At 54.1% G+C, this 13,334-nt stretch overlaps 2 protein-coding genes across 2 annotated transcripts in view; both read right to left on the bottom strand.

Moving 5' to 3' along the window:
* The window catches only part of LOC135819339 (E3 ubiquitin-protein ligase TRIM45-like), a 139,600-nt gene that overhangs the window by 32,229 nt on the left and 94,037 nt on the right, over positions 1-13,334 (bottom strand). The window lies entirely within an intron of this gene.
* Positions 1-13,334, bottom strand: part of LOC135819338 (leucine-rich repeat serine/threonine-protein kinase 1-like) — a 73,297-nt gene that overhangs the window by 13,779 nt on the left and 46,184 nt on the right. The window contains exons 14-16 of the mRNA XM_065332528.1: positions 4,257-4,415; positions 2,305-3,116; positions 350-670 (exon numbers count right to left, since the gene is read on the bottom strand). Coding sequence (XP_065188600.1) covers positions 350-670; positions 2,305-3,116; positions 4,257-4,415 — 1,292 coding nt within the window. The remainder of the gene's footprint in view (positions 1-349; positions 671-2,304; positions 3,117-4,256; positions 4,416-13,334) is intronic.

Genomic DNA, 13,334 nt, shown 5'->3' with positions numbered 1-13,334 from the left:
CGCCGTGCTACGAGAGCATCAGACTTCACTATTGCCAATGACATTCACACCGCCATGCTACGAGAGCATCAGACTTCACTATTGCCAATGACATTCACACAGCCGTGCTATGAGAGCACCAGACTTCACTATTGCCAATGACATTCACACCGCCGTGCTACGAGAGCATCAGACTTCACTATTGCCAATGACATTCACACAGCCGTGCTACGAGAGCATCAGACTTCACTATTGCCAATAACTCAGCAGAGCATCATACTATGCACCTCAAACCAGAGTAAGAGTGCCGTGGGGACTGTTTAGCCAAAGAAGCTAAAAAGCTCGCGGCAAGGCTTCCGTCACACCATACCTTGTTGTCATAGGCCAGAAGCGCACCGTTCCTGGAAATGGCTTCCGGTGCAAGGTATCCGGGTGTTCCCTCTTGTCCCTTCAGACCACCTGGTGTGGCAACGCGCGAAATGCCATAGTCCGCAATGCGAACGTTGATCAGCCTGCTTGCGTCTGCCATTGAGGAATTGAGCGACGTGTATCGGTGGCCGGAGCAGGGTGAAGGCAGTTGAGCAGCGGAGCCGTAGGTAAGTGGTGCTAGAGACCACACCAGTATGTTGTCTCCTTTCAGATCACGGTAGATGATGTCCTGGGAATGAAGATACCTCACCGCAGTCGCAACCTGAACACAAGCATAACACACCAGCAAATACAGCAATTCACAATCCTCACTTGGGCAAGCAGGTACACCAGATTCTGCCACAAGAGAGTTTATCCTAGGTCCAAACCCCGGCCAAAGCATGCTGCAACATGCATTCGATCGCTGATTACTCGTCTACAAACAGTTATCTCTGAAGACCAGCTATCTGTGTGCCATGCTGTGGTCGCTAATGAGAGATATGACACTAAGCAAACATTGAGGATGACTGGTAGAATGGCGTAGGACACAAGCACAGTGAGGCAAGTTCAGAGCACCAATACTGTATTCAGTGACACACAGCACACAACAGAGCAAGATTCGAAAAGAAGAACCACTGTGCGTTGAGTTATCCATCATCACATATTACTGCTAGACTGTCTTCTGAGAATGCCCGGGGGAAAATAGTTTTACCCAGAGCAGCTGACAACATTATGGCAAAAGTCAGGACTATCATGCCCGATGTGACTCTGTGATGTTTCCACGTAGACGTAGACAGACACCATTGCGTATGAATAGGCACAGAGTTGGTGACAGGTTCACTGCGGCTACATACTCCAAGAGTACTTGACAGAATGCCATTGCCACAGCAATACTAGCAACAGTTCTCAGTGCTACAATATATTATCTAGAAGTTGCTGCTATGCGACTGCGGTACGACCTACAACAGTTGTACTCAAAGCAGCTAATATGCACCACCACCACCAGTAGCAGCACCAGCACTGGCACCATCAGCAACACCAGCACCGGCACCATCAGCAGCAGCACCACCACCAGTAGCATCACCAGCACCGGCATCATCAGCAACACCAGCACCGGCACCATCAGCAGCAGCACCACCACCAACAGCAGCAGCAGCACCACCAGCAGCAGCAGCAGCAGCACCACCACCACCACCAGCAGCAGCAGCAGCAGCAGCACTGAGCACCACCACCACCAGCAGCAGCAGGGGCAGCAGCAGCAGCACCACCACCACCACCAGCAGCACCAGCTGCAGCACCAGTAGCAACACCAGCATCAGCAGCAGTAGCAACATCACCAGCAGCAGCAGCACCACCACCCGGTGACCACCACCAGTAGCAGCACCAGCACCAGCAGCACCACCACCAGTAGCATCACCAGCAGCAGCATCACTGGCAGTAGCAGCAGTAGCAGCACCAGCACCGGCTGCAGCAGCAGCAGCACCGCCAGCACCAGCATCACCACCAGCATCACCACCAGCATCACCACCAGCACCAGCATCACCACCAGTAGCAGCATCGCCACCAGTAGCAGCGCCAGCACCAGTAGCAGCACCAGCACCAGTAGCAGCACCATCACCAGCACCGCCACCAGTAGCACCAGTAGCACCAGTAGCACCAGTAGCAGCACCAGGACCACCAGCACCAGTAGTAGCAGCACCACCAGTGTGACAATCAGCAGTACCAGCAGAACACCCGCCAGCAGTACCACCAAAATCACCAGCAGTACCAGCAGCACTTGCACATAATGTTGATTTCTACCAGCCGTACAATCTTCACTGTCTTCACTAGCAGCAGCACCGCCACCACCACCACCACCACACATGCACGCATACACGTAAACTTCACAATGTCAACAGTAGTCCCAAGAACACCAACCTGCAGAAGAATCCTGTGCGTGAGCACATGCCCGAACACCGGACCAATGAGTGAACCTGCTGGAACAGGTGGTTGCTGTGCCACTTGCTTCTCCATCAGGTCCAGCAGACTGCCCATTGGAGCTAGCTCCAGAGCGAAGCAGATAGGGTGCAGCTGCACACCGATCAGGCGCACCACACACGGATGCTTCAGCAACCGTAGCACGGTGATCTCCTGACGCAGCTGTCGCAGCAGCGTCAGTGCATCGTCGCTGGCCTGGAGCAGTTCAAACGACAGGCCCTCGCACTCCTCCGCGCTGAACAGCTCTGCGGCGGACACATCGGCGGGTGAATCGCGGTACGTAGAGACCGTAGTGGAGAACTGTTTCATAGCTACGGGCGTACCGTTGTACTTGGCACGGTAGACCACACCAGCACCGCCGCGGCCAAGGAGGGTTTTGCTAGATGCTTCAAACTCCAGCAGTTCTGGTTTAAGTAGCAGCTCGTCGGGCAGATCCGACAGTGTCAGCTCCGGGGCTAGCTGTTGCAGGGGTACACGCCTCTGCTTCCAGACAGCATCGTGGCTGCTCAGTGCGGCCAAAGCGCAGGTGCGCAGCGGGAAGAAGACGGCCGTGGAATCCAACGAGGACATGCCACCACCACCGTCTGGGGAGTCTTCAAACGCTGAGTCACCGCTCATGACCTTGGACATTTCACGTAGCTCATCAGCGTCTTCTGTCGGCGCCTGGCCATCAGCAGATAGGATAGTCAGTGACCTGTATGTAGCCATTTTCTGCACCAACTGGTCTCCAGTGATGTCAATGTCACACAAGCCTGGACAAACACACACAAACACAACAGAAAGTTGAAGAGCATCCTTAGTAACAATAAGATGCAGCCCATATACATGCGCAAGTAATGACGAAATCCCAGCACATACTGACAACAGGCTAATATCTGGCTACGGCATAGTAGTAGTAGTAGTAGTAGTAGTAGTAGTAGTAGTAGTAGTAGTAGTATTCTTCTATTTTCCATCGGAAGCCTCAACAGTAATGAACACAACTCTTAAGAGGGCCGATAACAGAGTAGAGGGGTGTGGGGTGAGAAAAAAATAATAATATTAAATATGAGATGTTTAAACCACTATACTACTATAGCTAAGATACAGCATGCGTAACATACGTAATTAAAAACACAGGACATGATTCCTAAAATTAAGGATTAACTTGCAGCAATAAGAACAGACCAAAAGCAACAATCAGCAACACCAGTTTGTGAAAATAATACCCCCCCCCCCACCCACACACACAAACACTACTCGCTAGAGCACAACACATTACCGTCCTCTTAATAAAGAACACAACACTGCCCCCCCCCCCCCTTAACCCCCTGCTCGCTATGTTGAGCTAAAAAAAGATATTAATGAAGAAGTCACTCCTTCACATGTGTCTGCACCGGAGAGTGGTAGCATCAAAGGAGACAACATGGGCGACTGTAACATGACACAATACGGGGTTTGCTCTTAGGCTGCGAGTTGCAGTCGCCGCCCCGGCTAGGGGCAGAGCCGATGTATACACGCTCACATGCGGCATCGCTGGTCTGGACACAGCAGGCCAAGCCCACGATTGCGAGTTGCACAGACCATGGATCACGTAGAGTTTTCAAATCTGATGTCAAAGTGCACATCATATAATCAGATAGTGTGATCTCATGCTGTATCCCAAGATGCTACAACTCCTTGCTTGATCAGTGAGTGCGTTCGACTCTGCCCGCGAATCGATGTTGAATCCATTCATGAATCGCCCCTGGCTATTCACACCACCCCATGAAAACAGGGTGAATGGATTCCGAATCGATTCCAGGGCTCATGACATGAAATCGAACGGCGAGATTCCATTCATGATTCGATTCGCGGGCATAATCGAACGCACTCAGTGTGTATGCGCTGTGCAGGAAAAAAGATCTTGAACTGACCTGGGAACCATTCCTCAATGAGTCCATCAATAGCGTCCACCAGGTAGGGGAAGATAGGGAACGTCTTGCGTGTACTCCACAAGTGAATCACCAGCCCTGTACTGCACGCCAGGTCAGGCAAAGCCATTGGTTCTGTGCGATCACGCGACTTGCGCCGACCTTACGGGGATCAGAATGAACAGTAACAGCAGCAGCCAGCCAGAAGCAGGAGCAGCAGCAGCAGCAGAGAAGCAGCAGTAGAAAAAACACAAAATGTGGTCAACAGTGAAGCTTGCTTTCGTGGGGGTTTTCCCCACAATGTGGTTCTAGATAGTACATGAATACAGGTTTCCGAGTATAACTCACATTAGCAGCATACATGGTCTGTATGGGGTCACTAGGGGCAATACTTGACTACTAGAACTAGAGTTAAAACATGCACATCCTGTAAGAACCCTTCGGCTGCAAAATATGAAGAAGCACAAACTTCAAGACAGTGTAAAGATAGCCATGGCAGCAAACAGAAGCAAACACCAAAAACTGCAAAGCCATAGCAGCAGCATGAGCAACAGCAGCACCAAAACAAATAGCCGCGACAACAACAGACGCCACAGCCAGAGCAGCAGCAGCACCACCACCACCGATAGCAGCAACAGCAGCAGTAACAGCACCAGCAGCACCACCACCAGCAGCAACACCAGCACCATGATCACCACAACCACCACTGAACACCAGCAACACCAGCAACAGCAGCAACACTCCCAGTAGCAGCATGAGCAGCAGGACAGCAGCACCACCAGAACCAGCAACAAGAACACCACCAGGTACACCAACAGAAACAGCAACAGTAGTAGCCGCAGCAGCAGCAGCAACAGCAGCAACAGTAGTAGCCGCAGCAGCAGCAGCAGCAACAGCAGCAACAGCCGCAGCAGCAGCAACAGTAGTAGCCGCAGCAGCAGCAGCAACAGCAGCAACAGCAGTTAAAACATCAATAGCAGCAACAGCAGCAAAATCACCACCAGCAGCACCATAAGCAGGAGAAAGCAGCACCAGCACCAACAGCAGCAGCAGCAACAGTAGCAGCAACAGCAGCAGCAGCAACGGCAGCCACAGCAGCAGCAACAGCAAAGGGAACAAAATCACCACCATTACACCGCCACCAACAACAGCAGCAACAGCAGCAGCCCCAACAACAGCAGCAGCACCGCCGCCACCACCACCACCAACAACAACAACCGCAGCATGAACAGCAGGAACAGCAGCACCATCACCACCAGCAGCAAGAGCAGCAGCACCTACAGCACAGCGGTACAAACAGCAGCATCAGCCACAGCATTGGCAGCCGCACCAACAGCAGCAAACACCGCATGCAACAGCTGCAGCAGCTGCGCCATTACCAGCTGCAGCAGCTGCGCCATTACCAGCAACAACTATAACATCATCGCCACCAGCAACAGCAAATGTGGCAACAATAGCGACAGCAGTACCAGTAGCAGCACCAGAAACAGCAACAGTGGCACCATCACCAGCAGCAACAGTAGCATCACGACCACCAACAGCAGCAATAGCAGCAACAGCAGCAACAGCAGCACCAGCAGCAACAGCTCCAACACCAGCAAAAGCTCCAACAACAGCAACAGCGGCCAAGTGACCACCACCACCAACAGGAGCAACATCAACAGCAGCACCACCACCCCCAACAGCAGCACCAGTTGCGACACGACCACCACCACAGCCAACAGCAACAGCAGCAAGAACACCAGAGGCAACAGTAGCAGGAGCACCACCACCCCTATCAACAGCAGTAACAGTAGCAACAGAGACAACGACAGCGACAGAAGCAACAGAAGCAACAGCAGCAGCATTACCAATAGCATTAGCAGCACCGGTAGCTGCATCGGCAGCACCTACACCAGCAGCACAAGCAACAGCAGCAACAACAGCAGCACCACCACCAGCAACAACAGCAGCAAGAGAAGCAACATCATCAGCAGCGTAGCACCACCACCAGCAGCACCAGCAGCAGAATCAGCAGTAGCACCAGGAACACCAGCACCACCACCACCAACAGCAGCAACAGCAGCAAAAGCGACAACAGCGACAGGAGCAACAGATCCAACAACAGCAACAGAAACAAAAGCAGAAGCAACACCACCACCAACAAGAAAACAACCACCAACAGCAGCGGCAAGAAACACCAGCATAGCGGCATTAGCACCAGCATCGGCAGCAGCAGTGTCAGGAGCACCAGCACCAAGAGCACCAGCTGCACCAGAAGTGCCAGTACCAGCAACAACAACTACAGCACCAGCACTTACAGCAGCACCACCACCAACAGCAGCAACAGCAGCAACAGCAGCACCACCACCACCAACAGCAGCAACAGCAGCACCACCACCAACAGCAGCAACAGCAGCAACAGCAGCACCACCACCACCAACAGCACCAACAGCAGCAACAGCAGCACCACCACCACCAACAGCACCAACAGCAGCAACAGCAGCACCACCACCACCAACAGCAGCAACAGCAGCACCACCACCACCAACAGCAGCAACAGCAGCACAACCAACAGCACCAACAGCAGCAACAGCAGCACCACCACCACCAACAGCACCAACAGCAGCACCACCACCACCAACAGCAGCAACAGCAGCACCACCACCACCAACAGCAGCAACAGCAGCACCACCACCACCAACAGCAGCAACAGCACCACCACCACCACCAACAGCAGCACCACCACCACCAACAGCAGCAACAGCAGCAACAGCAGCACCACCACCACCAACAGCAGCAACAGCAGCACCACCACCACCAACTGCAGCAACAGCAGCACCACCACCACCAACAGCAGCAACAGCAGCAACAGCAGCACCACCACCACCAACAGCAGCAACAGCAGCACCACCACCACCAACAGCAGCAACAGCAGCAACAGCAGCAGCACCACCACCAACAGCAGCAACAGCAGCACCACCACCACCAACAGCAGCAACAGCAGCACCACCACCACCAACAGCAGCAACAGCAGCACCACCACCACCAACAGCAGCAACAGCACCACCACCACCACCAACAGCAGCAACAGCACCACCACCACCACCAACAGCAGCAACAGCACCACCACCACCACCAACAGCAGCAACAGCAGCACCGCCACCACCAACAGCAGCAACAGCAGCACCACCACCACCAACAGCAGCAACAGCAGCAACAGCAGCACCACCACCACCAACAGCAGCAACAGCAGCACCACCACCACCAACAGCAGCAACAGCAGCAACAGCAGCAGCACCACCACCAACAGCAGCAACAGCAGCAACAGCAGCACCACCACCACCAACAGCAGCAACAGCAGCAAAAGCAACAACAGCAGCGACAGAAGCAACACCAACAACAGCATCAGCACCATCAGGCAGCAACAACAACAACAGCAGCAATAGAACCAACACCACCAGCAGCAGCAGCAGTTGCACCACCACCACCACCAACAGCAGCAATAGAACCAACACCACCAGCAGCAGCAGCAGTTGCACCACCACCACCACCAACAGCAGCAACAGCAGCAAAAGCAACAACAGCAGCGACAGAAGCAACACCAACAACAGCATCAGCACCATCAGGCAGCAACAACAACAACAGCAGCAATAGAACCAACACCACCAGCAGCAGCAGCAGTTGCACCACCACCACCACCACCACCACCACCACCACCACCACCACCGCCACCACCACCAACAGAACCAACAGCAGCAACATCAGCAACAACACCAGTAGCAGCATCAACAGCGGCAACAACAAAAGCAGCAAAAGTACCCCCACTGACAGCAGCAACCGCAGTAAATGCAGCAACAACAGGAGCAGGAGCACCAGCAGCAGCAACTACACCTCCAGCCTAACCAGCAGCATCAGCAGGTTCAGCAGCAGTAGCAGCAACAGCAGCGCAAACAGCAGCGCAAACACCATCTCAACCAGCAACACCACCGCCAACAACACCAGCAACATCAGCAACAGCGGCACTACCACCGCCAACAACAGCAACGAAATCAACAGCATTGTCAGCAGCAACAGCAACAAAATCAACAGCATTGTCAGCAGCAAAAGCAGCAAAATAGGAAACAGCAGCAAAGGCAGCACTAGCAGCAACAAAAGCAACAGAAACAACAGCGGCAGAAGAAACCTCCGACACTACCATCGCCACCACCACCAGCAACAGCAGAAACGCAACACCTCCGAGAACAACAGAAGCAACAGAAGCACCACCAACAGGAGCAGCAACAGCAGCATCACCACCACCATCAGCAGCAACAGCGGCAACAGCAGCGACACCACCACCAAAAGCAGGACCAGCAGGACCAGCAGCAACAGCAGCAACAGCAACAGCAGCATCACCACCACCAACAACAGGAACAGCGCAAAGAGCAGCAGCACCACCACAAACATTAGTAGCAGCTTCAACAGCAGGAAAAGCAGGAACAACAGCAACAGCGGCAACAGCAGCAGCAGCAGCACCACCACCACCAATATCAGCAGCAGCAGCAGCAGCAACAGCACCACCAATATCATAAGCAGCAGCAATGGCAGCATCACCACCACCAACACCAGGAACAGCAACAACAGCAGGAATAGCGGGAACAGCAGCATCACCACCACCAACAGCAGGAACAGCAACAACAGCAGCATCAACAGCAACAGCAGCAACAGCGGCAGAAGCAGCAAGCATCACCACCACCACCAACAACATCAGCAGCTATCATAAGCAGCAGCAATGGCAGCATCACCACCACCAACACCAGGAACAGCAACAACAGCAGGAATAGCGGGAACAGCAGCATCACCACCACCAACAGCAGGAACAGCAACAACAGCAGCATCAACAGCAACAGCAGCAACAGCGGCAGAAGCAGCAAGCATCACCACCACCACCAACAACATCAGCAGCAGCAGCAACAGCAGCATCACCACTACCAACAACAGCAACAGCAGCATCACCACTACCAGCAGCAGGAATAGCGGCAACAGCAGCAGCACCACCACCACCGCCAACATCAGCAGCAGCAGCAACACCAGCATCACCACCAACAACAGCAAGACCAGCAGGAACAGTAGCAACAGCAGCAGCAGCAGCAGGAGCAGCAGCAGCCGCAGCAGGGGTACCAAGAGCAGCAGCAGCATCAACAGTGTCAGCAGCATTAGCAGCAACAGCAGCACCAACAGCAGCATCACCACCACCACCACCAACAGCAGGAAAAGCAGCAACACCACCACTAACATCAGCAGCAGCAGCAGCAACAGCAGCAGCATCACCACTACCAAGAGCAGCAACAGCGGCAACAGCAGCAATGGCACCACCGCAACCAACATCAGCAGCAGCAGGAACAGCAGCATCACCACCAACAACAGCAGGAACAGCAGGAACTGCAGCAACAGCAACTGCAGCAGCACATCCACCACCCACATCAGCAGCAACAGCACCGTCACCAACACCAACAGCAGCAACAGCGGCAAAAGCAGCAGCAGCACCACCACCAAGATCAGCAGGAGCAGCAACAGCAGGAACAGCAGCAACAGCAGCAACAGCAGAAATAGCACAACCACCACCACCACCACCAATATCAGCAGCAGCAGCAGCAATAACAGCATCACCACCACCAACAGCAGGAACAGCAGGAACTGCAGCAACAGCAGCAGCAGCACCACCGCCACCACCACCACCAATACCAGCAGCAATAGCAGCATCACCACCAACACCAGCAGGAACATCATCAACAGCAGCAGCAGCACCAACACCACCGACATCAGCAGCACCAGCAACAGCAGCATCACCACCACTAACAGCAGGAACAGCAGCAACTGCGGCAACAGCAGCAGCAGCACCACCACCAACAGCAGCAACAGCAGCAGCACCACCACCACCACCACCAACATCAGCCGCAACAGCAACAGCAGTATCGTCACCACCAAATGGAGGAACAGCAGCAACAGCAGCAAAAGCGGCAACAGCAGCAGCACCACCACCACCAAAATCAGCAGTAGCAGCAGCAGCAACAGCAGCATCACCACCATCATTAGCAGGAACAGCAGCGAAAGCAGCAGCAGCACCACCACCAACATCAGTAGCATCAACAGCAGCAACAGCAGCAACAGCAGCAACAGCAGCAACAGCACCACCAACAGCAGGAACAGAAACAACAGCGGCAACAGCAGCAGGACCGCCAGGCTACCACCAACATCAGCAGACCAAGCAGCAACAGCAGTCACCACCAATAGCAGGAACAGCAGGAAAAGCAGGAAAAGCAGCAACAGCGGCAACAGCAGCAGCACCACCAACACCAACATCAGCAGCAGCAGCAGCAGCAGCAACAGCAGCATTTCCACCACCAACAGCAGCAACAGCGGCAAAAGCAGCATCACCACCACCACCAACATCAGTAGCGGCACCAGCAGCGGCACCACGACCACCACCAACATGAGCAGTAGCAGCAAGAGCAGCATCACCACCACCAACAGCAGGAACAGCAGCAACGGCAGCAACAGCGGCAACAGCAGCACCACCACCAACAGCAGCAACAGCAGTAACAGCAGGAACAGCAGCAACAGCGGCAGCAGCACCACCAACACCAACATCAGCAGCAGCAGCAGCAGCAACAGGAGCATCTCCACCACCAACAGCAGCAACAGCGGCAAAACCATCACCACCACCACCAGCACCACCAATATCTGCAGGAGCGGCAACAGCAGCATCACCACCACCAACAGCAGCAACAGCAGCAACAGCGCAAACTAAAGCAACAGCAGCAGCAGCAGCACCACCACCACCACCAACAACAACAGCAATAGCTGCCTCACCACCACCAAAAGCAGCAACAGCGGCAACAGCAGCAGGACCACCGCCACCAACATAAGCATTAGCAGCGTCAGCAACAGCAGCGTCAGCAACAGCAGCATCACCACTACCAAGAGCAGCAACAGCGGCAACAGCAGCAATAGCACCACCGCCACTAACATCAGCAGAAGGAACAGCAGCATCACCACCACCAACAACAGGAACAGCGGCAACAGCAACTGCAGCAGCACATCCACCACCAACATCAGTAGCAACAGCAGCAACAGCAGCGTCACCAACACCAACAGCAGCAACAGCGGCAAAAGCAGCAGCAGCACCACCACCAACATCAGCAGCAATAGCTGTATCAATACCACCAACAGCAGCAAAAGCAGCAACAGCGGCAACAGCAACAGCAGCTGCAACAGCAACAGCAGCATCACCACTCACCAACAACAGGAACAGCATCAGCAACAGCAGGAACAGTGACAACACCAGCAGCACATCCACCACCAACATCAGCAGCAACAGCAGCAACAGCAGCATCACCAACACCAACAGCAGCAACAGCAGCAGCAGGAACAGCAATAAAAGCAGCACCAGCAGCAGCATCACCATAACCACCAAAATCAGCAACACCAGGATCACCACCACCAACAGCAGAAACTGAAGCAAAAGCAGCAGCACCACCACCACCAACAACAACAGCAATAGCTGTATCACTACCACCAACAGCAACAGCAGAAAAGCAGCAACAGCGGCAACAGCAACAGCACCTGCAGCAGCAACAGCAGCATCACCACCACCAACAGCAGCAACAGCAGCAGCAACAGCAGGAACAGCGGCAACAGCAGCAACAGCACATCCACCACCCACATCAGCAGCAACAGCAGCAACAGCAGCATCACCAACACCAACAGCAGCAGCAGCGGCAAAAGCAGCAGCACCACCACCACCAATATCAGCAGTAGCAGCAGCAGCAACAGCAGGAACAGCAGCAACAGCGGCAACAGCACCAGCACCATCACCAACACCAATAGCAGCATCACCACCACCAACATCAGGAACAGCAATAAAAGCAGCAACAGCGGCAACAGCAGCAGCATCACCATAACCACCAAAATCAGCAACATGAGGATCACCACCACCAACAGCAGAAACTAAATCAACAGCAGCAACACCACCGACACCACCACCAACAAGAACAGCAATAGCTGCATCACCACCAACAGCAGGAACAGCAGCAACAGCAGCAGCAACACCACCACCACCACCACCACCAACATCAGCACCAGCAGGAACAGCAGCATCACCACCACCAACAGCAGGAACACCAGCAACGGCGGCAACAGCAGCAGCACTACCAGACTACCACCAACATCAGCAGACCAAGCAGCAACAGCATCGCCACCACCAATAGCACGAACAGCAGCAACAGCGGCAACAGCAAGAGCAGCAGCATCACCACCAACATCAGCAGCAGCTAGCCACAGCAGCATCACCACCACCAACAGCAGCGACAGCAGCAACAGCAGCAGCACCACCAACACAAACATCAGCAGCTGCAGCAGCAACAGCAGCATCTCCACCACCACTGTGACAGCAGCAACAGCGGCAAAAGCAGCAGCGCCACCACCACCAACATCAGTAGCAGCAACAGCAGCAACAGCGGCAACAGCAGCAACAGTACCACTCCACCAACAACATCAGCCGCAACAGCATCAGCAGTATCGCCGCCAACAAATGGAGGAACAGCAGCAACAGCAGCAAAAGCGGCAACAGCAGCAGCACCACCAACATCAGCAGTAGCAGCAACTGCAGGAACAGCAGCATCACCATCACCAACAGCAGAAACATCAGCAAAAGCAGCAGCAGCACCACCACCAACATCACCACCACCAACAGCAGGAACAGCAGCAACAGCTGGAACAGCAGCAGCACCACCAGCCTACCACCAACATCATCAGCAGCAGCAGCAACAGCATCGCCACCACCAATAGCAGCAACATCAGCAACAGCGGCAACAGCAGCAGCACATACAACGCAAATATCAGCAGCAGCAGCATCTCCACCACCAACAGCAGCAACAGCGGCAAAAGCAGCAGCACCACCACCACTAACATCAGTAGCAGCAACAGCAGCAACAGCGGCAACAGCAGCAACAGCAGCAACAGCAGCAGCACCACTACCACCACCAACATGAGCAGTAGCAGCAACAGCAGCATCACCACCACCAATAGCAGCAACAGCAGCAACAGCAGCAACAGCAG

This window comes from Sycon ciliatum, chromosome 6 (assembly GCF_964019385.1).
Source record: "Sycon ciliatum chromosome 6, ocSycCili1.1, whole genome shotgun sequence".
Classification (NCBI taxonomy): Eukaryota; Metazoa; Porifera; class Calcarea; order Leucosolenida; family Sycettidae; genus Sycon; species Sycon ciliatum.
The sequence above is the reverse complement of the archived record's forward strand: the minus strand, read 5'-3'. Positions and strand labels throughout refer to the sequence as shown.